The sequence below is a fragment of the Thamnophis sirtalis genome, unplaced genomic scaffold, assembly GCF_051295495.1.
Source record: "Thamnophis sirtalis isolate CommonGarterSnake01/CBP01778 unplaced genomic scaffold, rThaSir2_p1.2 scaffold_10, whole genome shotgun sequence".
Taxonomy (NCBI): Eukaryota; Metazoa; Chordata; class Lepidosauria; order Squamata; family Natricidae; genus Thamnophis; species Thamnophis sirtalis.
Window position 1 is genome coordinate 41,166,438 of NW_028261390.1, and position 23,808 is coordinate 41,190,245.

General features: G+C 35.3%; 1 protein-coding gene across 4 annotated transcripts; it reads right to left on the bottom strand.

Annotated features, from left to right (window-relative positions):
* Positions 1–1,662: 1,662 nt before the first annotated feature.
* REC114 (REC114 meiotic recombination protein) lies at positions 1,663–23,734 on the bottom strand. 4 transcript variants are annotated; one of them, XM_087724439.1, is made up of 7 exons: positions 23,613–23,734; positions 8,221–8,449; positions 7,360–7,449; positions 5,540–5,623; positions 3,897–4,109; positions 3,088–3,141; positions 1,663–2,061 (listed from the first exon to the last, which is right to left on the bottom strand). In XM_087724439.1, the coding sequence occupies exons 2-7, from the start codon at positions 8,416–8,418 to the stop codon at positions 1,900–1,902; spliced, it is 801 nt and encodes a 266-aa protein (XP_087580565.1). In that variant the 5' UTR covers positions 8,419–8,449; positions 23,613–23,734; the 3' UTR covers positions 1,663–1,899. The 4 variants fall into 4 exon arrangements, with proteins under 4 accessions (XP_087580565.1, XP_087580564.1, XP_087580567.1 ...); XM_087724438.1 differs by lacking the exon at positions 23,613–23,734 and adding an exon at positions 23,294–23,600; XM_087724441.1 differs by lacking the exons at positions 7,360–7,449; positions 23,613–23,734 and adding an exon at positions 23,294–23,601.
* Positions 23,735–23,808: the final 74 nt, after the last annotated feature.

The following is a 23,808-nucleotide window of genomic DNA, read 5'->3' on the forward strand; positions in this document are numbered from 1 at the left end:
ATTGCCCTTAAAGGGACAGTGAAAATATGCCCTGAAAATGTATACCTGTATAATGTGCTTTTAAAAAATGTAAAGAAAACAAACTTGTGTAAAAAGATGATCTTGCTTAAGAATGGAGAAAATCACAGTTATAGATATGTGTTTCATAGAATAACTGTGTAGCTTGGCCCCTAAGTCTTTCTAGTCATCTTAGAGAAATATTAATCACCTGCACTTCTACAACGAGGGGTCTAAAACCCATGCTTTCTGTTCCAGAAGTCTCTATTTTTATATGAGGGACTTGGCTGCAATTACAAGTGAGGAGACAAATACAATCTGCAGCTATCAGGTAGTATCAGGTATCTGGTATATGAAACATTTTCTTATTTTATAAAAATATTATTAATGTATAAAATCAATTTCAGTTAACTACATTTGTAAGATTGTGTTATCTTGCTCTATGTTACAATTTTGGTTGTAAGCCTATACAACAGAATATTTCAAAGACCCATTAATTTAGTAGCAATTTTAAACTGTTACAAATCCAAAAAAAATTGCATTTGTCATTATTTTGAGATGGGAAGGTCCAATGCGAATTGTGGAAGAGGAATTAAGTATGATGATTTGTTTCTCTATTATTTGTCACATTTTATATTGAGAACCAGGAGAACTTTATTTTTCCCACTGATAAGAACTTATTGTGTCCTATTGAGCGACACAACATCTTAGCTAGAAAGCATTTACTGCAGGTTCTATCCAATATAAACAGTTAGCAACTGTCTGTCAGATATATAAATGATGTATATTTGTTTACCATGTAAATGTCTGCAATGAAAAGCCTTGCTCTACTGTATGTGTTGCAGCTCACATAGAAGTGACCACATGCAATGCTGGCTGACCACTGCAGACAATCATATTCTAACCATGAAGATCAAAGCTTTAATTAGACCACTAGAATGATTAAGAATTGGGAAAGCCTATTCCTCGTGAATTGGAAGATTCCATCATTTGTTACACCAAAACAGGGCTAAGGTAAAGCAGCAATTTCTGGATGCATTTAATTTGTCATTTACTGGTTCTGTAACCCGTGCAACATTTCCTACCTGCTATTCATCTTGTTCTATCCTTTGTACTCATTTATTTTCCTGTGATGACTCTAAATAAGACATTCAACTGAACTGAATTACATTATTCTAATTTACAACAAAGAAGCATAAGGTTTCATTAAGTTCAATTGACTATGGAAGAATTAGAATTTTCAGAGAGGAGGAACTGACAAAACTGGATTTGTTACTTTGAGTTTTAATATATTTCTCATATGATCAACAGTTTAACATGTTTCAAGCTAACTTTTATTTTAAAAAGAACTTCAGTTTCTAACTTAACACATTTTAAACATTCAAATTATGTTTTGAACTAATACAAATGGGAAAAATAATGCACCTCTTTTCAGAGGAAGTATTTTTAATGTAAATCTTATGTTGAACAATTCCAAACATATTTCATGAAGGAGTTTAAGGCCATTATAATGGTAGAAGTAATTGAATTCGTTACTACAAAAATATAAAGAGCTGAGCTGTTGCACATTATTGGAGATATATACATTCATATATACATATATGTATGTATGTAACATATATATGTATATGTATATATATCACAGACAGAATGATTAATCATATATAACAAATGAATAATATTTATTATTAATGTAATATATTAATTTGTATATAAAATAATTAGGTGCAGCTTAGACACTAATGTACGTTACAACTGAAAACAGCATAATACCGTTTTTTGTCTTATAAGGGATAGGATAAACACATATTCAAATCTTAAGGCAAATTAAAGAGGTAAGAAATAGAAACTGTCAGTAAATTTATGGTTGATTTTTTAAAATTATTTTAAATATTTTGCTTTCTAGCCATCTATAATTTTTTTTAGCTGTTTCTCTACTTCCTCCACAAATGCTGGGAAGTGTTGATCCAACAGGCACAAGTGAATAAAGCTGCTTAAATCTTCAGCACTCCATGTGGATTTTTGATATGCAAGAGGAAGTTGATTATCTGGTATCAGCACGCACTGCCAAAGAGAAAAAAGTAATCAATTTTCTTTTTAAATTCCTTTTTAAATTTAAAATAAAATATATTTTATTGATTTTTTTTTACTCAACATGGATTTGCTTTCTCTCTAGGAGATACAAATTATAGCTAAATTTACTTTGTTTTATTAGTAAGAATCTCCAATGTGTTTAATCCCAATAAGGTTTCTTTATCTTGATATTTAATTTATCATTCTGGAAAATATTCATCCAGTTTCTAACTGTAGAAAGTGTGCGTTGCATCTTCAGAGGACCCTGGAAGAACCAGATTATCTGAACCCCTTTTAGTCAAGATTTGGGTCTCGGAACTGAGATGGCATCAATTGCACTCATAGCAGAAGCAGAATGGAGGTGGTTTCTCTATTCTTACTCGGTTCTTGACCTGTCAGTGGCTTTTGAAACCATTGATAACAGTATCTTTCTCAACTGGCTCTGGGAGTTGGGAGTGGGTAGCATGGAATTGAGCTGATTCTCCCTCCCTCCCTTCCTGGTAAGTTCCATTTAGTGTCGATGAAAGGTGAGATTCAGCCAGTGGTTTCTCCTTTCCGTGGTGCCTTAGTGCTCAGAACTCTTTTCCCTTCTATTTAACATCTACATAAAACCATTGAGTAAGGACATCCAAAGTTTTGGGGTGAGTATATTATGGGCAGATGATACGGAGCTTTGTATCTTCACCCCAGGCTGTCTGAGTGTTGCTGCAAGGATTCTATCTCAATATGTGAAGGCTATCAGGGGCTACATAAAATGAAGGGTAGATTTTTAGTTAAAATATCTCATTACCCGCAGTTTTATTAACCATTATTAAATGGCTGGAACAGAACTTCTATAAATAACAAGGATCATTTCTGTGTACATTGTCATTTATGAATTTTGGTTCCATCTTTAAATCTTTTCTGTTACAAATCTTAAATATCTTAAAAGTAAGAAAACTTTGGCTTCTGAAAAGTTATACTTTTGTACAGTAATATATTAACCTTTCATTTCTACTAGATAAATATTAGGAATACCTGGGCTAGCTCTGATACAGACATTGTTCCATGTGTTGGAGATACATTTACAACCTAGAAAAGGTTCAAATAAATTCATAAATGATACAAGGGAAAAATGTATACCATAAGCTATTTAAAGAAATAGAATATCTCTTCTTTCTTGTTTTCTTTTCTATAAAATACATACATACATACATACATACGTACGTACATACATACATACATACATACATACATACATACATACTATAGTAAATAAAATAAGATAATAATTGTCTTCCATAATATAAGAATAGCAAAAGAAATACACTTGGAATTTAAATGAAACTAGATAACTGTATCAAAAGTTTTCAATGAACACATTGCTGAAATTTGAACCTCATGCTATAAAAGTCTTTCTCTGTGTTTGTGTGTGTGTGTGTGTGTGTGTGTGTGTGTGTGTATGTCTATGTGTGCACATGAAATGTAATATAATTTTTAAATGCATTCAAGAAATCTGTTCTTTCCTAAACTGGCTGAAAACAAGTAATTTCAGAACAAACATTTGCTTAAACAATATTGCTGTTTTCATAATAAACTACTATAATATATGAACATTATAGTCAGGGTGGGTTGCCAATTTTTTTACTACCAGTTCGCTTGTGCGCGTGCAATGCTTCTGCGCATGCGCAGAACCGTCCAGGTGGGTGGGTGGAGCCTCCCGCCACCACTATTACTGGTTTGCCTGATCCAGGCCAAACCGGGAGCAACCCACCTCTGATTATAGTGCATATTTTTTACATTTCTTTGCCCAAACATTTCCACATACAGTATGTTCACCAGCTTACAGTATCTTGCAATGGGACATTTTGTTCTGTTTCTTTCAGTTGACTTTCATCAGTGAGAAGCAGAGAGTGGCTTTGGTGTAGTTCCTGCCTTATTGCATCTGACACTTGAATTGGAATATACTCAGCTAGTTTCTGCATGCAGTTATGGCAATGCTCTTCTGCCTCGGTTTTGGAGTCTCCAGTAAATTGTATACGAAACATACGATGTTTGCTCTAAATTGAATCCACAAAAGAAAATAAAAAGTAAATTTCAATATTGCTGCATATTAGTACTTACAGAAACATTTGTTAAATTAATGCCCATTACACATTTCAAATTTATTTAACTAATCGTTTCTATGTGATCTAAAAAGCTATTTGAATTTCTAACCAATAGAAATTTTAGATATTATATTTTTAATGTGCCAATTCTTGTGCCAACTCCTTCATTTTTCTCATTACATCACTACTGCTTTTATTCAGGGGTGGGTTCAGAGGTGGGTTCCTACCAGTTCGCACCTATTCGGTAGAACCGGTTCGTCAAATCTACCGAACCGGTTAGAAGAGGTTCTACCAGTGGACCCGGAAAGCAGGCCACATCTACAGAAGAGGTTCCAAAAATTTTTGAAACCCACCACTGGTCCTTGGATATGATTATTCTACACTATCATGCTCATATTTATAAAACTCAGTGCCTCTGTGAAAAGTAAGGATGACTACTGCATTTGTGGTGCAATCAGAACATTGCATGTGTTGAAGTTGTTTTAATACAAACCAAAGATTCCTTTTAAAAAAACAAGTTTACATCATATTCTTATGCATGCCAGTGCTGTCTGTGAGATAATTTAAGGTGGTTCTGACAAGTGTCGTCGGCATCTTCATATCCGGTCACATGGACAGCAATCCACTCCCATCCGGTCACATGGGCAGCAAGCCACTCTCACAAAGGAGGCCACACCCACAGAGTAGGTTCAAACAATTTTTGAAACCCACCACTGGGTGGGTTGCTGCCGGCGTTACTGCTGGTTTGCTTCTTGTGCATTTTGCCCACCGTGCGTTGCTTGCACATGTACAGTTGCCTGTAAATTGTTCTGTGCATGCACAAAACATTATAAAATGACCAAAAAAACTTGCCGCAACAGCATGGACAACTGAGGAACCAGTATGGCGACCTAATCACAATTTCCACTACCGGTTCGCCTGAATTTTTTCCAATGTTTCCACTTGTGGAGTGGGATGAGGGGTAGGGGGAGAAAAAAGTCAAGCAATTTCTGTAGATAATCTCTTTTTTGCCCAACCCTTTTACAATGTGCCTTAGAACAAAGAGATTGGAAAGAGATTGCGAGAAGGTAAACTGTTTGTTCTACACATCAAAAACAAAAATGCATTTGCATTTCCTTTCCATCAGGCATTCTTATTCTCGTCCCAACCTGTACTGCAGTCTTGCTATTACTATACAATGCAATCATACAAGAATCTTGTTCAGAATTTTAGGGTACTTACATCATACATATGTCTTGACTAATTTTAGCATATGAAAACAAGTCTTAACAACAGAATGAGCAGGAAAAGAATAACCAGATGAACTTTCAGAAGAATAATTCAATGAAAAATATAAATGAAAAAACATTCTAAGTAAAATATTGATATATGAATAAGTGTACCTTTAATTTTGAACCAACTAACATGCAATCTGCTTTTCGTACTACCTTTAACCACTGAGAAGCACCAATTAATGAAAATCCTTCCTGAAATAAATGCAAAATTTACATAAAGGTGGAGAAGCTCTGAAAATCAGGGGTAATTTAAATAAAATAATACTGTTCCAATTCTTGGACTTATTAACATATAATTTAGTAATAAATTTAGGAAAATTAGTAATAAGCTCTAAAATAAATAAATACATAAATAAAGTCTGGTGAAATGATATTTTATATCATAAACCAAAAATTATTTTAATATATTTTTTATTATTTACAATGGCCAAAGTGCAGCCTGATCCCTGGGGTGCATGAATGAGGTTTGGTGGGGCCAGCCTCTTCAGAGTAAAGAAACTTAGGGCAGCAGGAAAGGGGGGCTGACCCCAGCAAACCACACATGCCCAGTCCAGGGATCAGGTTCGGAGAAAGCCAGAATGCCCTTGCCAAAGATGCTCACCCATCAGCCAGTTATCCTGTCCACTCCGCACGCTTTCTCTGCGCTTTGGCCGAGCCTGGCCATTCACTTGCAGAGGGCATCCTCGCTTGTACATATGCACACGTGAGACAGAGAGAGAAATGAAAGAGAGTAAAGGGGAGAAAAAGAGAAAGAGAGAAATGAGAACATGATGGAGGGAGAGAATGAGAGGAAAAAGAAAGAAAAACAAATGAGAGGGAGAGAGAGAAGGGAAGGGAGAAAGAAATGAGAAAGAGAGAAATGAGAGAGATGGAAAAGAAAGAGAGGGAAACAAATGAGAAAGAGGAGGGGGAAAGAAGAAAAACAGAAATGAGAGAAATGAAAAACAGAAATGAGAGAAAAAGAGAGAGAAAAGGGGAGAAAGAGAAAGAGAGAAATGAAAAAATGATGGACAGAGAGAATGAGAGAGAGGAAAAAGAGAAATGAGAGAGAGTGGAGGGATAAAATGAGGGAGAGGGAAAAGAGAGGGAAACAAATGAAAGCAAGAAGGGGGAAGAGAGAAAGAAAGAAAGAGGGGGAGGGGAAAATGAGAAAAATAGAAATGAGCGGATGTAGCGGGACAGAGAGAGGGAAAGAGCGAGAGACCCACTTCCCACAGAAAACACCGGGAGCTACAGAACCTAGGAAGGCGTGGAGTGACGTTGAGTTGGTCATGCCCACCCAGGTTTTGTGGCTCCCAGTGTTTTCTTTTCTGTGGGAAATGAGTCCAAATGACTCTGAGTGTTTAAGGTTGCAAATCCCTGCTCTAGGGATCTGATCCCTGCTCACCTTTGATTCACATCTGAAAAGCCAGCATTGTCTGAAGATGTTTCCATGGCTTTGTAGCTGGCATGGTTATACACTGACAGCACACAGAACACTGTTATCTTCCCACCAAACTGATACCTATTTATCTACTTGCATTTAGAGTACATGATTTTGAACTGCTAGGTTGGCAGGAGCTGGGGCAAGTAATGGAATCTTACTCCATCACTGGGTACTTAGGTCTCAAACTGCCAACCTTCCAGTCAACAAGCCCAACATCTTAACTGCTCGGCCACCCCGTTGCTTGTGAAATTTTGTTATAGAATTATGACAGCCTCATCACTGGATGAACAATTGTGCAACATTTTGTTGACTGGTTCATGAATTAGGGTTTGTATATAAATTCTATTCATATAAGTGCTAACGGTGCCTGGGAACTATGCTGACTTAATTCACTTATCAGTCAAGACTGTTTTAATATTTCTTTCATGAAAAGCATTATACCAATGAGAGAGGATATGTTTAAGAAACAAAAATATATACAAGTTAATATTTCAATAGTTACCAGTACTTCTTTTCCTCTGGAAATGAAGAAATGGCCTGAAACAACTATACTGAGAACAAGAAAGCCAGATTCTTCGTTTGACTCCAAAACCTTTTAGGAAAGAGAATCTTAACATGGCAAAAATATAAAGGAAATGGTTTCCAAAAATAAAGGCATAATTTTTCTTTTAAAATATTGCATACAAAATATGCTTATGTTTGATATCTATTTACAAGAAATAAATATAACCATATTCATCATTAGAAGCAAGGAAATAAGAAATAAGAATGTACTGATTTAACATGCTTAGTTTTATCAGGGTGTAGATAATTTTTTCTGTTCTGTTTTTAGCTAGGATTATTTTCTATGAAATGTCCTCTTTATTTTAATACATTATTTTTTGTAAGCCACTTTGGATATCTTGTTTGGACTAAAAGACGTACTATGTTTTGTTTTGTTTTACAAAGCATGATGCTAGTATTCTGCAATGCTAGATATTTAATCAAACACAGTGGAAAGGCAACTAAGCTTAAGAACATAGGAAATATTATGCTGAGTCAAAGAAGTAATTGAATTCAGCATTCATTTTTGCACTTCAGACAAAACCAGAGATGCCAGATTAAGGATGCAAATATGATTACTAGAGGACAGATATTGTCTCTTTTTCTTCCATCTAGCAAACACAACCAAATATGGAAGTTGTTGAAAAACATGAAAACTGCATGTTACGATATACTCACAAATATTTATATATTCTAAGGAACAATATATAATTCTGAGCCCTAATGAATCCTTTTTCAAATATTTGCTTCTCGCACAGCTCTTACATTAATTCAGTAACCTATGTAATTTCTCCCTCAAGACACAATAAATTCAGTTTACCTTCCAAGATCCTGAAGCAGTGCCCAAAGCTCCAGGCATAAATCGGCCATAACGCCGCAGTGGCCACTCTGCAGCATTCAAGCAGGAAGTATCCTGTGACTGTTCTGTCATTTGGTCTAAAAGTAACTGGTCGACTTCAGACCATGAGGCTGGATCGCAATTACTTAGTATATGAGCATTATTACTCCCAGTTGCCATTTCAAATTCTTCACAGAAAATCACTTAATCTCTGGAAGTGGAAAATAAGTATGAAAAAAAAAAGATTTAGCCAATAAATCCCACAAACTTTTTTCCCCTATTAATTCAGAACTTTATTTATATAGTTAGGTACATTCTTACAAGAAAATGTAACTATGACGTTGACTAACTCTACTGCACTGAGGCAGAAACCATGATAATTTTATGCATGGATATGTGCAAGTGTCTATATATGAATATATGTTTACTTTCTTCTTATGTGTTATCTATGGCTCTCCCTTTGTACATAATCATTTCAGTCCTCTTTCCATATAAATGCACATATATCCTTCTTGAAATGTAATTGACAAAATTATCACAAGAAAACAATTTGAGAGCAAGAATACTTGCATGATAATTTGCGATTCAAATTCATTATTTTAATAAGATTGGAGTTGTTTAGGATGGGAAGCTTCGCCTAAACACAACTTGCTACCACAATGGGCAATCAGAAATCTATGAGACAGCCATAAACCCATAATATAGCACATGGTCATTACATCCTCCAATAGTTAATGTTCAGAGGCATACTGCCACTGATAACTAATCCAACAAATAACCATTAAGATTAGTGGCTATGACTTATTCACCATAATTTTGAATAGTTCTCTTTTTCTGCACATTTTTGAATGTCTTTGAAAAGTACTAGCCCTTTTGAAATGTTCAGTATCAAGGTGCCATTGTGAATTATAGCAGCGTATAGAAAACTATGAAAGTCCACTATGAGTGAATTTTTGTGAATTTGATGGAAGTCATGTAGGTAAGTTGGGTTGTTCCTTAAAAGGAATTAGTGATTGGTGACAAATACTGTACCTATATTTTTCAATAATTACTATTTGGGTAAGGAAGAATGATCTCTCCATAATTCTTCATTCTATTTGTAGTTAATTATGGAAAATATTGAGGAATAATTTTAAAAAATCCCCTTTGAGAAATCTTCAGTAATAAAGGAACTTGATAAATAGATATATGATAGATAATAGATAATAGATAATAGATAATAGATAATAGATAGATAGATAGATAGATAGATAGATAGATAGACAGACAGACAGACAGACAGACGGATTACAGACAGACTAGGGTTTCTTTCAACAAAAATAAAATATTAAGCAGTATTAAAATGTATTAAAAATGCATCCCAAATATCCATGAGGATTCATGAGCAGTATTGAGAAGCTAGTTTACCCAATATTTTCAAGGATAAATTTGCTTGTTAGAAGGAGCTTTATCTCTGTCAGAAAATTCAGAAAAACTGGTCTAGTAATAATTCCTCAAAATCTGAACTCTGATATAAAATTCGATAGATAGATAGATAGATAGATAGATAGATAGATAGATAGATAGATAGATAGATAGATGATAGATAGATAGATAGATAGATGATATATAGGTATAAAAATATCACTTTGTTCCAGAAATATGTTTTCCATGTTATCAGTGTGATAATTTATAACATCCTTCATTCTCAATTCATTTTATTATTAAATACCTATTTCTTTGCACAGACATAACTTTTCTATGCCAGCTGATTATGATCTGCTAAGCTTACTGTCATGCATATAGGTGTGCAGACTTTCTTTACATTAAGAAACATTTCATAATTAAAATGTTATTACCAAACTTCCATAATTTTATTCCATAAAATATAATTGCACAGTAGGTAAGGAGACCTCATAAACTCTCCTATAAATATTTGAAATGTTCATGCAAACACCACCCAAAAATTTGCCTTCCTAGTTTGGTTGAAATATTTTTATGACAGAACTTCTTCAAAGGCATTATCAAACATTGTCCTTTTTAAATAACATATTTACAGTATCCAAAATTTTTCTCCGAACCTTAGAGATATAATATTTAACATACTAAATTAACAATCAAATCTGTTTGGACACATGTGAATTAAACAACTGGTTTCAAATCCACAACAGCTGTTTCTTTCAAGATAGCTAACTACTACAATTGGCCTTGAATATGCCTAATCAGTGGAGTGATAGCCTCACCAGTGTAATTATATCTCCTTCTGAAACTATTACAACTTTGGGGAAGTCACATTATTAAATTGTTACTGACATTATTATTCTCATCGTTGTATTCTGCCATTACAATATATTTTTAAAATTAAATTTGTAGACTGCCTTAGTCCAAATCACTCAGAAAACAGTTGTGCTTAATTGAAATAGTCAACTACAGAATACAAATCAGAAATAACAACGCAATAGCAAACAAAACACACACACACACACACACATACACACACACAGAAGGAGGGAGGGAGGGAGGGAGGGAGGATAGGCCAGCTACTGCATTGCTGCTCTGCTTGTTGGTGGAGAGGCCTTCTGAACAGTCCTGGAAAGTGAGTCCTCCCCTCAAGCAAATCTCTGAACGACTGGATTCGTCTCTTACTTCCATAAGCTGCATTTACAGTCTTCCCTAGTGGCAAAACTGAACAGAGGGTGAATGAGAAAAATAGTAAACACATAGACACGCAAACAGAGCAACAGGACATAGTTTCAAGCATGAACCACTTAGGCCAAAAAGCCTACTGGGAGTTTGCTATAAAATGGGCAACTACAAAAATGTTTTAAACAAATAAAGAGGAGATTTTTTTAATAATGGAACTTTTCCTATCATACCACAGCATTGATTTTGAGAAAAACTGAAAAGGGGAAGTTGAACAATTTAAAACAAAAAGTTTTCTTAAACTTTTTTTCTCTCAGGTCTCCTTTCCTCTTTTAAAAATGATGGGGGATTTCAAAATAGTTTTTGTTTGAATGGGTTATATTTGTCAATATTTCTAATATTAAAAATTAAAATTGAGGCATTCACTGCTGCCACTTCCCATGATTGTGATGGGTTTTTAATATTATCTTACTTTTCAGCATAGGCTGGCAAATAATTTGGATTTCACATACCCCTGTGAGGGTCTTAGGGAGACACACGCCAGGGATATTGGGACTACACTTTGAGAAACACAGGTTTGAAAGAAAAAGTATTAAGACTGAGGCCATTATCAAAACAACTATTTATGGATATGGAAAATATTTGCATTTCCAAGTTTATTTTGCTACCTCCAGGCTTCTGTGCAACATTCATGGAAAATTATTCATGGATTATTTATAGAGGCAGTCCTTGAGTTACAGCCATTTGTTTCAAAGTTACAGCAGCACTGAACAAATGGTACTTATACCCAGGCCCAAAGCAACATCTGTTGAAGAGTCCCTATCATCAAAATTCAGCTGCTTCAAAGCCCACCTGAATTATACTCACAGCATGCTTCAGCTGCTCCCACTTGCCTGTCTTCCCTCCATTTCTGCCTTTTTATGGTTAGGGTTAGTTCAGGGCCTTCAGAGGTCTCAGCCAGCCAACCACCTCTAGTCCTATATGTTATCCTATCACTGTTATTGCTGAAGATTGCTGCTTCAAGCACCATGCCACAGCCAGCCGGCCCAGTGCCATAGCACAAATCGCCAGATTCCCTGCCCAACTGATTTTTGCCATCTTCCTCCTGCTGCTGCTGACAGGTGCCCTGCCTGGCCCTACGTGAGGCAGTTGCTGACTGTGCTAGGTCTTCTTTGTAAGACTGCTGTCACAGTGCTTTCCTTCCCATGCCTTCCTGTGTTCATGGGTACCCCATGCCCTGCCTCTCTGCACCTGTCTTTCTTCATGCATATGCATACACCCACCCGTGGTCTCTTTGCTGTGTCTTTTTTACCCTCATCTGCACCCCACACCCATTCCCTGGCCATTCTGCAGTAGTGCCACTCTTGCTGAACTACAACGCTCCCAGCCTCAACTCATGCATGCCTTGCATCAGGCCCATTCACCCCATGCAACACCCCTGCACTGCTTCCTGCTTAACAAATTGTCTTGGGTTAATACAGCTGGGACTGCCTGGCTTGCATTGCTAAGTGGTGTGATCATATGACATCACATTTTATGACTGAATCACTTAACAATGGCATTCCCATTAATCTCATATAGTAAGTACAAATATATTCAGGCACAGTACAATAAGTATACTTGTACTTATATTATGGATCTAATAATGACAATCAAATAAAACCAGCTTTAAAGGAAAACATTATATAATAAAACTTAATATACAATGAATTAAAACATATTATAGCAGAAATCAATGTCAAATTATATAATTATATAATTCAGTGCATAGAAATTTAATGATTTATTCTAAAAATAGGCAACTGTAAGGGATGCATCCATGGGTCCAAAAATAGTGACTGTTCTCATAATGACCGCTTTTCCACATTGTGCTCCAAAAACACTGTATGTTGGGGAGAAGCTATTATTCAAAGAGTGTGCTTAGGAGAGAGAAGAAGAAATTAAAGAAATTTCCAAGAAACGAGGACTATGCCCTATTTATCAGGCAGCCTCAGAGGACATAGTCTTTAGAAAAAGGGTTTAAATACTGAGTACTTGTTTATTAACTTTTGAATTTGAAAATAATATCGGTCAGCTAATCGAAACAGCTATTCTAAGAGTTCAGTTGTAATATTCATGAAAACTAGACAACAGACCAGGCTTAAGATTTTTAATAAACTTTTAAATTTTGACAGGAATTTTTTTCACATTTTTCTGAAGATCACAAAGACTAACCTTAAAAAATGTTTCTATGCAACTGTGTTCCTCCAAATAAACATCCCTTCCACAAATAGCCTTTACTACTGAATTTCTAAAATGTTCATTTCATATTGCATACATAAAGTAGACTCTCTGTAAGAGCACAACTTTGCTGTATTGTGATGTTAGGATGCTTATTAAAAGTATGGTAAATGTTATTGAGCAGAATGATCAATGTTATAACTTTATGAAAGACAGCTTATTTTAAAAAAATTAATTTATTTTCAAAATAAAGTACAAGACTGATGAGGAAAAAAAATGAGCTATATTACTGGGAATAATCAACAGTAATGGAGAGGAACCATATGCATTGAAATAGGTTCCATGCCAAAACAGATGGGGTGTTTTGGTTTTTTTTGCTAAACTTTCTAAATACTCTTGCAGTGATAAATTTCTCAGTTTAGACAAAGTAAACACATGAAAAGAAGCATAACACTCCAGGCTTGTTTCTTCCATTGGGGAAAACAAGATTCTTCAGCCAAAACCAAGTAAGGGTATTTAAAGATTTAAAAAAAGACACAAAACAAAACATTTACTCTTGGGAACAGAAATATTGCAATTCTTACAAATCAAAGAGGAAGGTCTAGCAAAGGTCAACATTCAGCTAATTTATTAGCAAGGTCTATGTTTGGAAGCAAATACATGAAAGGGGTCCAAGAGTAAGTATTTTATGAGAAAACAGACTCAAAGGCCTATCCACTGGAGGTTTTATTCCAAATAAAAAGCAGTTGGGACCTGGACATGACAGAAATACATGAATTATTAGTTGCAAAAGCGCAGGCGCACATATACACTCACACAAGATTTCTACCAAATATCCAAAAGCATGTAAACAATAAGAATTAGATGAGGCTGTGTGGAATAAAGACAATGCACTATTTCAGACTTGATGAGGTAATCTTCACATTAGTGCCTTTAGATGACTAAAAAGCATCACAGGACGTAATCAATAATTCATATGGGTGTAACACTTCATTAGTCCTGATCAAAAGCCCATTTCTTCATAGATGGGGGAATAAAGAATATGTTCCTTTACAGATTCTTCCCCAGTTCTCAAACTTGACTAAGCCTTAGAATAAAGACAATGTATGGGGATCCCATTAAAGAGGTTTAATTTGTTCAGTGAACAACTTGGCGTCCTGCAGTGACATACATGATAATCAACTATATCCAGGCAATGATTTTACTATGCATCTTTTTGTATCCTTCAGTAACCATTCTATATTTTTCATGTTTTCATCTATTTCCATAAAATTCATTTTGATAAAAAGGTAAGGTTACCTTTCCATATCAATAAATGGAAACTGATAAATAAATAATGATTTTATTCCTTAAAAGGACTGGCAACATATTCCATACAAGTTCCTTTTTAACTACTTAGTAAGTGAATTTTTTAAAACAGCTTTTTTCCCTATCAGTTCATAATTGTATTCCAAAATATTAGAGCAAAAGCATCTTTAGTGTTACTGGGTGTTAATAGCAACTGCCTGTATCAAGCAGATAGTACATATTTTTGCTTCTGTTCCAGTGTCTTGGTACAATCGACCTATTCTTCATGACATAATCAATATTATTATTTTAATCATATTCTCGTGTAAAAATAATGATTTGATAGAACTTTATATACCTGGATCTTTTGGTTTTAATTTAGAAACAATGACAACTGGTAATTACAAAGCAAGTCTTTCTTGTCTCAACAATTACAGTATACATTGAAAGTATTTGTGATGCTTTCCAAAACAAGACACTAAATTTAATGAATCTATATTTTGTTAAATATTATAAAAACAACTAGAATCTCTCTGAATCTGAGTCAATTAGTCACTTTGATTAGCAATGTTTTCCAGAATCACAACAGGTGGCCAGAAAAGATCTGGGGGAAAAATCAGCTAATTGTTTATAACCAAGAATTGGATTCTTAGCAGGGTAAAGTGCCAATAAATAGTGCTGATCTATAGAAATGCTATGTTGCTGACCAGATGATGCATTTGAATGTTGTAACCATTGAGAGTTCTGGCTGTTGCAAATGGATTTGTGAGATAGTGTAGGGCAGACCTGTCAAACTGGTGGTGCGCGAACCACATGTGTCATGCACAGGCCACGCCCACCCCAACTCCATAAATGCAAAAAACCTCACGTCACAATACATCACATGATGCAATTGAGTTTGACACCTGTGTTGTAAAGATACTGCTTGTGTGTGACCACTCTATTTCCTAATAATCTTTACAAACTAGCAAAATTATTTAGATTTACTTCATTTTCTGGAGGTTTTTAATGTCCATACTCAATTTGTCCACTGAGGATTAGGTCAGTATTTCATGATGGCCATGTCTGAACTATATTTGTTTCCACGCATGCTGAACACATTGATGCATTTTGTTGTATTAAAGTTAGTAATCTGAAGATGGATATGAGGGTCGGATTGTTTCCTTGTTGTCAAACATCTGTTGTCACTCACCCTGATGGTGGATGATTCTCAGCACAGAAATGTGGCTAAATTAAACATGCCATTGCCAATGAAGACATAGTACAAGAAAGGTAAAATATAAAATTTAATGAAGAGACACAAAAAAGGGGCTGTTGAATTTGGACTAAGATATATAAATTAAGGATCAGGCACATACCACCAATGACTATCAACTTTGCAATGACTGCAACTTGAATGACTCTTGACAATAGTTATTTAAAAACAGTGTCCTATACATTCCTATACAGAGGTAAATAATTGGTTTAAAAATCTGAGTTAGACAATCCATTCTTACTAGCTGTAATCTCAAATGAGAGATACATTATATTCCTTCATTGTTTAACCACGTTATTTGGTAATATGCAATAGAGAATGCTTTCTGAGTTTAACCTGCAAATGTTAAGATTTGCCTAAAAAGAATTGAATTAACTTTAAATTTATGCACTGTTTTCCTTGAATGCAACAATAAAGCACTGTTTTAAGTCTATAATTAGCTGTAACAAGATCATGGTAATGGTATCTAACATGACTATCAACACTTTAGGATGTGCAAATAAATGCCCAAATAATAGATTATTTCAATTTCTTGAGAACAAAGAATATTTCACCATAACATTGGCACTGCAAAAGGTGTTCATTCAATGCAGATATGTCAGACATGTTTATTTTAATGCAGATACCTATTCCCAGTATGAAAAGAATCATTTTAAAAACTTGAATATCCTAGTTTTTGCTCCTGCAAAAGGAGTTATGCCTTTGAATTTAGTTTTAGAAGTGCTCTCATTTTATACAGCATATATCAATCATATACATATGTCACCAATGTTCATACAAAGCTGCTTTTGAATGTTCAGTTTTAGACAACTGGAAATAACAGGTGCCTTTATTATAATACTCATCTTCTAAAAACCTTCATTAAAAAAGAATTGAAGGGATTTTAAAAGGGAAAATGGCAAATAATTGTATTTACTTTTTGTATATTTAACATTTTTTATTTTTATATACTTTTAAAGTGCATCTAATTTAAGGTGTGTTGCTCTAAACTTTGAAAACTCTTCTAATTAACTGAATTTGACTATTTGTCCTTAAATTTCAGACAGGAAAATAGATACAAAACATTGCTAATCACAATTAATTTGGGTGCCAAATTTTCTCGGTGAATTTAGGGAGCATTGGGTTCATGTAATATTTCACAGCAAAACTACTCATCTTTAACAAGGTGTACTTGGAAGTGTTTTGCTTTGTTTTGGTAAGTCAGAGTTAATTATCACTTACACTCGATCACAATTGCAATAATTTTTTATACTTGTGGAAAGTAATGTTTACAAGGATGCAGGTGACATGGTGTATCACGAATCAAATGGACCATTAGACAATGTTCTCTTTTTTGATATTCAAGATATAGTCTTATTTAAAAGTCTTTAAAAGCATGTCCGAATTCTATTTATAGTGATTTAACACAATTTCAGCTTTCTAGAGCAGTGTTTTTCAACCACTGTGCCGCGGCACACTAGTGTGCCGTGACATAGTGTAAGGTGTGCCGTGGGAAAAACACCCGCCTATAGTCAATATAGGCACAGAGTTAAATTTTTTTAACATTTTCTAATGGTGGTGTGCCTCGTGATTTTTTTTCATGAAAAAAGTGTGCCTTTGCACAAAAAAGGTTGAAAAACACTGTTCTAGAGTGTATGTAGAACCAGTGACGTGCGGTCAGCTTTAGCCCCGGTGAGGCTGTTTTTAGATTTGTGGACTTCAACTCCCAGAATTCCACAGCCAGGCATACTCAGTTCCAATTTAAAGCGACAGCATTTTTCCCCCTTGCAAAATAAGTTTTCCCATTCTTTTTCTTCTCCCTCCCCCTCCTTCCTCCCTCTCTCCCTCCCTTCCCCCTCTCTCAAACAGACACACGCACACAGAGAACTTTGATCCTTCTCTCATTCACTCACTCTCAAACACAAACACAGAAGTTGGATTGGATATATTTTCCAAAGGCTTGAAAGCAGCTCCTCTGCCATACCCCTCCCCTTTCCATGTTGCCTTCCGATCAAACTTTTTGAATTCCTCCCCCCTCCCCACACACGCACCTTTTCCAGCTGTTTCAGAGACGGTTTCAACTCTGCTTTTCCCTGCCCTGCCCTCCCCTCTTGAAAAGCGAGAGCTCTGAAGTCAGACTGAGCTAGTCGCTCCCAGAAAACTCTAAAAAGCCTCTAAAAATGCCCTCTACATGAGGCGAGAGAATACGTGCCTCATTTGCATAAGAAATTCTTCGCTTGTTAACCCTTGCTTAACTCTTAAAAGGCGAAAAAATCCTTATGCAAAAGAGACCCCTAGTTCTCTGGCCTCCTCCTAGTTAATACTGAGAGCAGACACCAAGCCACTGTGACTTGAAATCTGGTAGCAACTACCCTGGCTTTAATTATTTTAAGAAAATTATTTAAAATACTTTCCTTTCCCTGAGGAGACTGGTGAGGCCCCGCCTCCCTTGCCTCTAGTGACTGCACGTCCCTGTGTAGAACAGAGAACTTTTTTTTTTTTCATTGTTTATATTTTATTCAATTTTCACATTCCATTTGCAATCATTTATATACAGGGTATTCACTATAAGAAAAGAAAAAAAAAGAAAAGAAAAAGGGAATAAAACGAACAGATAAAAAGGAAACACAACTCATCATTCACAACCCCACCTAACCCTTCCATCCTCCATACACCCCATCTACCCCCTCCAACTTTCCTTTCTCCCTCTAACACTCCCCTCCTACTTCCCTTTCCCCTCAAACCTTCCTTCTCCCCTTACTCCCCAGACACCCTCCTTACATTCCCCTTACTCCTTACATTCCCCTTACTCCTTCCTTACTCCTCCCTCTTCCTTCCCTCTACCTCCCTCCTTGGTGTATGCCTTTATTCGAGTGTTGTTTGATCTGATAAAGGTAAAATGAACCAAGGAAAAAAAAAGGAAATTTAAAAAAAAAAAAAAAAAAAAGAACCACCGTATATAAATACATTCTTGTTCTTATTAAGGCTATGTTAACACCCCCCCACCCCACCCCCCCACAAATCCCCATCCCTAATCCTCCCAACTTCCCAGGGCCCACACCTGGCGCTACCTTCTGTCTAAAATATCTTGTGTACATATGGATTAAAAAATAAAATAAAAAATAAAAAAATAATATATCAAAAGAAAGAAAAAACAGAGAAAAAACAGAGAAAGAAAAAAGGGGAAAAAAGAAAAAAGAAAAGGAAAAAAAAAAAAAAGAAACCACTCTTTGTGTTGATCTCAGCCCCCCATCTTTATCTATGTTTAAATAGTATAAATCATTCTATCTATATTTTATTCTCGTCTCTTACTTCTTTGCTATTTACCCCAACCTTCTGTAGGTTCTCCCGTTCCTCTTCCTAAACCTTATGATCCCTTCCGATAAAATTTAAGCAACGTGGTTCATGCCATATATTCAAATATAACTTTACAGACAAATAATCAAACTTTCCCTTCTGGTAAAATTTTACACAGGATGAATGATCTTTCTTTACCCCCTTTTCAAACAGTAAATCTAAATAATCTAGCCAAGCTTCCCCTTCTTAGTAAAATTAAGCAGCGTAAATCAGATATTACTTTACACAGAAATCAATTTCTATCTTAAGATAATTCCAACCAACTTCCTCTTCTAATAGGATTTAAATAACGTAATTCATTCCACATGCGTTTTACCCTTTTCCCTTACTTGTCTGAAGTTTTTCCCTTCAAGTAAAAATTAAATAGCATGGGTCATTCCACATATTCGAATACTTTCAGCAAGAGTCAGTTAACCTTCTATTTTAAAATAGTCCCTTCTAACAAAGTTTAAACAACATAAATCATTCAGCATTCTTTTTACACATTATCTTAAAATAATCCCAACCGACTTTCTGTTCTAATAAGCTTTAAACAACATAAGTTTTACCCTCATCCCTTGCTTGTCTAATGTTTACCTCAAATAACGTAGTTCATTCCACATGCATTTTACCCTCATCCCTTACTTGTCTGATATTTACCACTATCAAATTTATACTAGCATTTGTTTAAAATGTAATTCAGAGCAATTTCAACCAACTTTCCCTTCATATAAAAATTAAATAACATGGATCATTCCACATATTCAAATAATACTTTCAGCAAGAATCAGTTATCCTTCTATTTTAAAGTAGTCCCTTCTAACAAAGTTTAAACACACTAAATCATTCCGCATTCTTTTTCCTCAAGCATTTTGAAATGTCTAAATTCTCGATCTCCGTTTTTCTACTTCTCCGAGGGAGGAGGGGCTACCCCCTCCATCTTGCAACCACATGGCCAGCCGCTCGGCTTCTCCTTCCGCTTGTCTCTCCACTCTTCCAAACGCGTCAGGAAGTCCCGCCTTCAGAATCCTACAATAGAAATCTTGAGCCTCCGAAACAGAGTTAAGACGAAATCTTTGATTCTCAAATGTAACCGTGATACCGGCAGGGGCCTCCCATCTGTATCGAATCTGTTGGCTCCTAAGCTCCTTAGTTAGGCGTAATCCCTTCTTGCTTTCAGCATCTGAGAAGGAATATCTTTAAAAACAATCAGGTCTTGGCCGTCAACTCGAAGACTGTTATTATGAAACTTTTGCACAATCGCATTTCTAGATTCTTTTGTAGAGAAATGTATAATTATGTCCCTCGGGAGCTGTCGCTGTTCCGCTATCAATGAGTTCTGGCGATAAATTTTCCGAATCTGCCAATCAAAGTTAAGTCCCGGGCTTCCCAGCGCATGGCTGAAGGCTTCAGCAAAGGTCTGTTTCAAATTCTCTTGCTCCTTTTCACGGAATCCTCTGACTCTTACCGCAGATGCCTTCCTATTAAAATTTATCATCATAAGCTGTTTCTCATTGTCTCTAATTTTCTGTTGTAAAATTTCAATATTGGTAGTCAAATTAAAGTTAGCCTTCTCCAGACTTTCCAATTTGTTCTCTATTTCAGCAGAGTAATCTGACAGGGCAGACACAGCTGCAAACGTATTCGCCTTCATTTGATTAACTTTAGATTTTAAATCATCATATAATTCCAATACAAATTCCCTGATTTCTTTCTTAAAAGCGTTAAGCATTTTAAGGAGATATTCCTGTGTTAAAAGTTCCCCAGCAGAAGGCACAGGAGACAAAGGCTGTGTTTCCAATGAAGATTCTTTAAATTCTTTTGTAGCAAGACGCTTCTTTGACTTGGGTGGCATAATAAATAAGCAAGTAAGCAGAGCTTCGCTCCCCTCTATTTCCAAAGAAGAAAAATTTATTTTGTTAAGGAGCAGTCTGCAGGAAGATAACACCGGCTAAGTACATCAATCATCCACGGAGAGAAATCGCCATTTTGAGGTCTATTTAGACAAAGAAGTCTCTAAGACGAATGGTGCTGGTATTTACGATAGTAATAAAAACATAAATCTCACAGGGGTGGGACCCGCCCGTATCAATTCTAGCTTGAAAAAACTTTGTCTTGTCCTGGGGGGGGCTAGCCTGTCTGGGGCTGCCAAAAAAAAAAAGGCAGCTGAGAAGAAATGGCTGGAGATAAAAGCTCCGCTTCGGCCGGATCTAATCTCTTTCCACAGCCATAAAAGAAAAAAGGCTGTGGCTTACGATTAGATCCTAACCTACGGGGCTATCCTCCCTGCCCCTTTCTTAGCCAAAAAGGGGTGCTATCTATGATCTTATTTAGATATACAGACCAGATCTCTGAGGAGCTCGGTGGAGCCCTCCTCGGCAACAGGCCACGCCCCCCGGAAGTCCAGAACAGAGAACTTTTAAGAGAATACTGCACTCTTGAATGGCTATCTTTGTTCGTAGTTTTATTTTTAATAAATATGTGAGATGCACTCTTCAAAAATTACAAACATATGATATGAATGTCAAACTTCTAATGAAGTTTCTGTGAGGGGATCATTAATGAAATTGCCAAATCTAGCTCTCTTGGCCTAAATGAGAATGGACAAACAACAGGAGTGATGGAAAAAGTGATACATAAAATACATAGTCATAATTATTCAAGGTGCGGACCTCCATAGAAAGCTGAAATAAATGCTGGAATAAAGTAATGATAAAGTATTAAGAATTTACTTTAATTTTAAGGCCACCAACTTCCAATATCTCTGGAATGCATACAATTAAAACATTATTAAAAGAAAACAACATATTTCAGATAAAAGAAATATAATTGAATGAAAATAAATATAAAACAAGTCACTAAAGCTTGTAGTCTTTGAAACAAAATGTTTAGATTTTGTTTTTTTACATTTTTCTTAGATGCCTTGAGCATTTGCTATTGTTGAATCAACCCCTTTGGCATTAAGCAGAACTGTCCATCATTTTCAAACGCACCTATTAAGAGTCCTTTCCCATACTCACCATAGCCTGATTATCAAAGATGCAAATTTAGAACTGATATATCTAATGAAAATCAGGCCACCATCAGATGAGGATGGCTGGAAAATTCATAGTTTTATGCTTAAGATTGATTTCAGCATATCATAAATTAACCTGAACAGTTGTATCTACAAACCTTTCAATATTATGAAATGTAAAGATAAAAACACATTCAAAACCTTTTTTACCCAGATATTTCAACAATTTTTAGATTTCTTATCACTTAAAAGTCAAGCAAGATTTTAATTTTTTATCAATGCACTTAAAATAAAGAATTAGGCTTACAAGAAAAATGTAAAATATGATGCTGTTCAAATCAAGTTTCAGACTGCAGTCTTTGCAACTAACAACACTGCTACCATAGACTTATTTCAGGAGTAAAGTCAAATGGACAAACTATTTTATTTCCAAGAAAATAAAGTGACACCTTTTCTTTGAAAATATTTACTTTGCAGCTTGTATCAACATTTGAGGCAGTTGATACCTTTGAGGACTATTTTGAAATCTTAAATTCAAGAGTTTTCCCTTAACTTTTCTTCAAATTTTTCCATAAAGAAATCTCAGAAACATTTTCTAGGTTAGTACTGCCATCTTGTGAGAATTCATGTGCAAAGTTACTACACTCCCACAAATCTCTTGCTAAGCAATACATCTTTTTTGTATTCTGAAGGTATACGGACTTTGTGAAGGAAACAAAAATCTAAATTTATTTATTATAATGGGAAGTAGCTGCTATAGTTAGCAACTCTTTATTGTCCTTCTCCAATATCTTTCTAGATTAGAAGTACAATACCCAGATTACAGTAGTCACTACATCTATTATGCTGAGTCTCTCCAAACTATAGAATTTCACTGATTTATCATTTTCAGATATTGGATAGATTAAAAAAATAATAAACATTCATTGAAACTTTAAATATCATACTAGAGTGTTTATAACCAAGGGAATCCAACATTTATTACTCAGATAACACATTGGTATGGTAACTAACAAGTTAAAGTTGAGAAATAAAGAATTAGATAATTTATTACATCTGCTTATTTTATCTCAAGTCAGTATAGGTCCTAAATACATTTCAGTAACTTTTCGCTAGTGTGGTAGTTTGGAAGATTGTTTTGTGGAAAAAAATAAAGTATTACATTTCTAATTCCTCTCCTTTCAAAATAGAGATGAGAATGGCACCTACCTAAACCTCTAGAGACTCATTGGCATTACTAATGAAGGCATTGACATTGTCTGTAACAAAATCTGAGTTGAATACATTTCCACTTTTCTTATGCTAGACTTTAGAAATGTCCAGTAGAAACAAATCCCTACCTTCATGATGAACATCCTTAAAATAAGGATCCCGAATAAATCAAGTTATTACAATATGCAAAAAATTATGGAAAAATAAGCATTTGAAGTGCTAACTACATTGAAAAGCAAACCTAAACTAATTTGTAAATATTATTTAAAACTATTAATTGGGGTACTTCTAGTAAGTGCGGTGATAATTCAACGATTAAACAAAAACACCACTTGGTAAACAAGCAGATCATTTTCTCAATCTCTCAAATCACTAATTACAGAATAGAAAGTTAATATCAGGCAAAATACGATACGAATAAACACCCCCCCCCCAAAAAAAACTAACATAGCTGAGCTCAATCCATTCTGCCCGATAAATGTTCGCGCTTGCGCATTAACGCCTATAAAAAAAACCAGGCGGGGAAATCTTGCTTGCTTGACACGTCAAAAAGGAGCGCATACGCCACCGGCTGCTCGGTCGCAGTAGCGTGAATCGCCTTGTACTCCCGCGAGAAGTGAGAGAGGCGGAGCTATATTTTAAA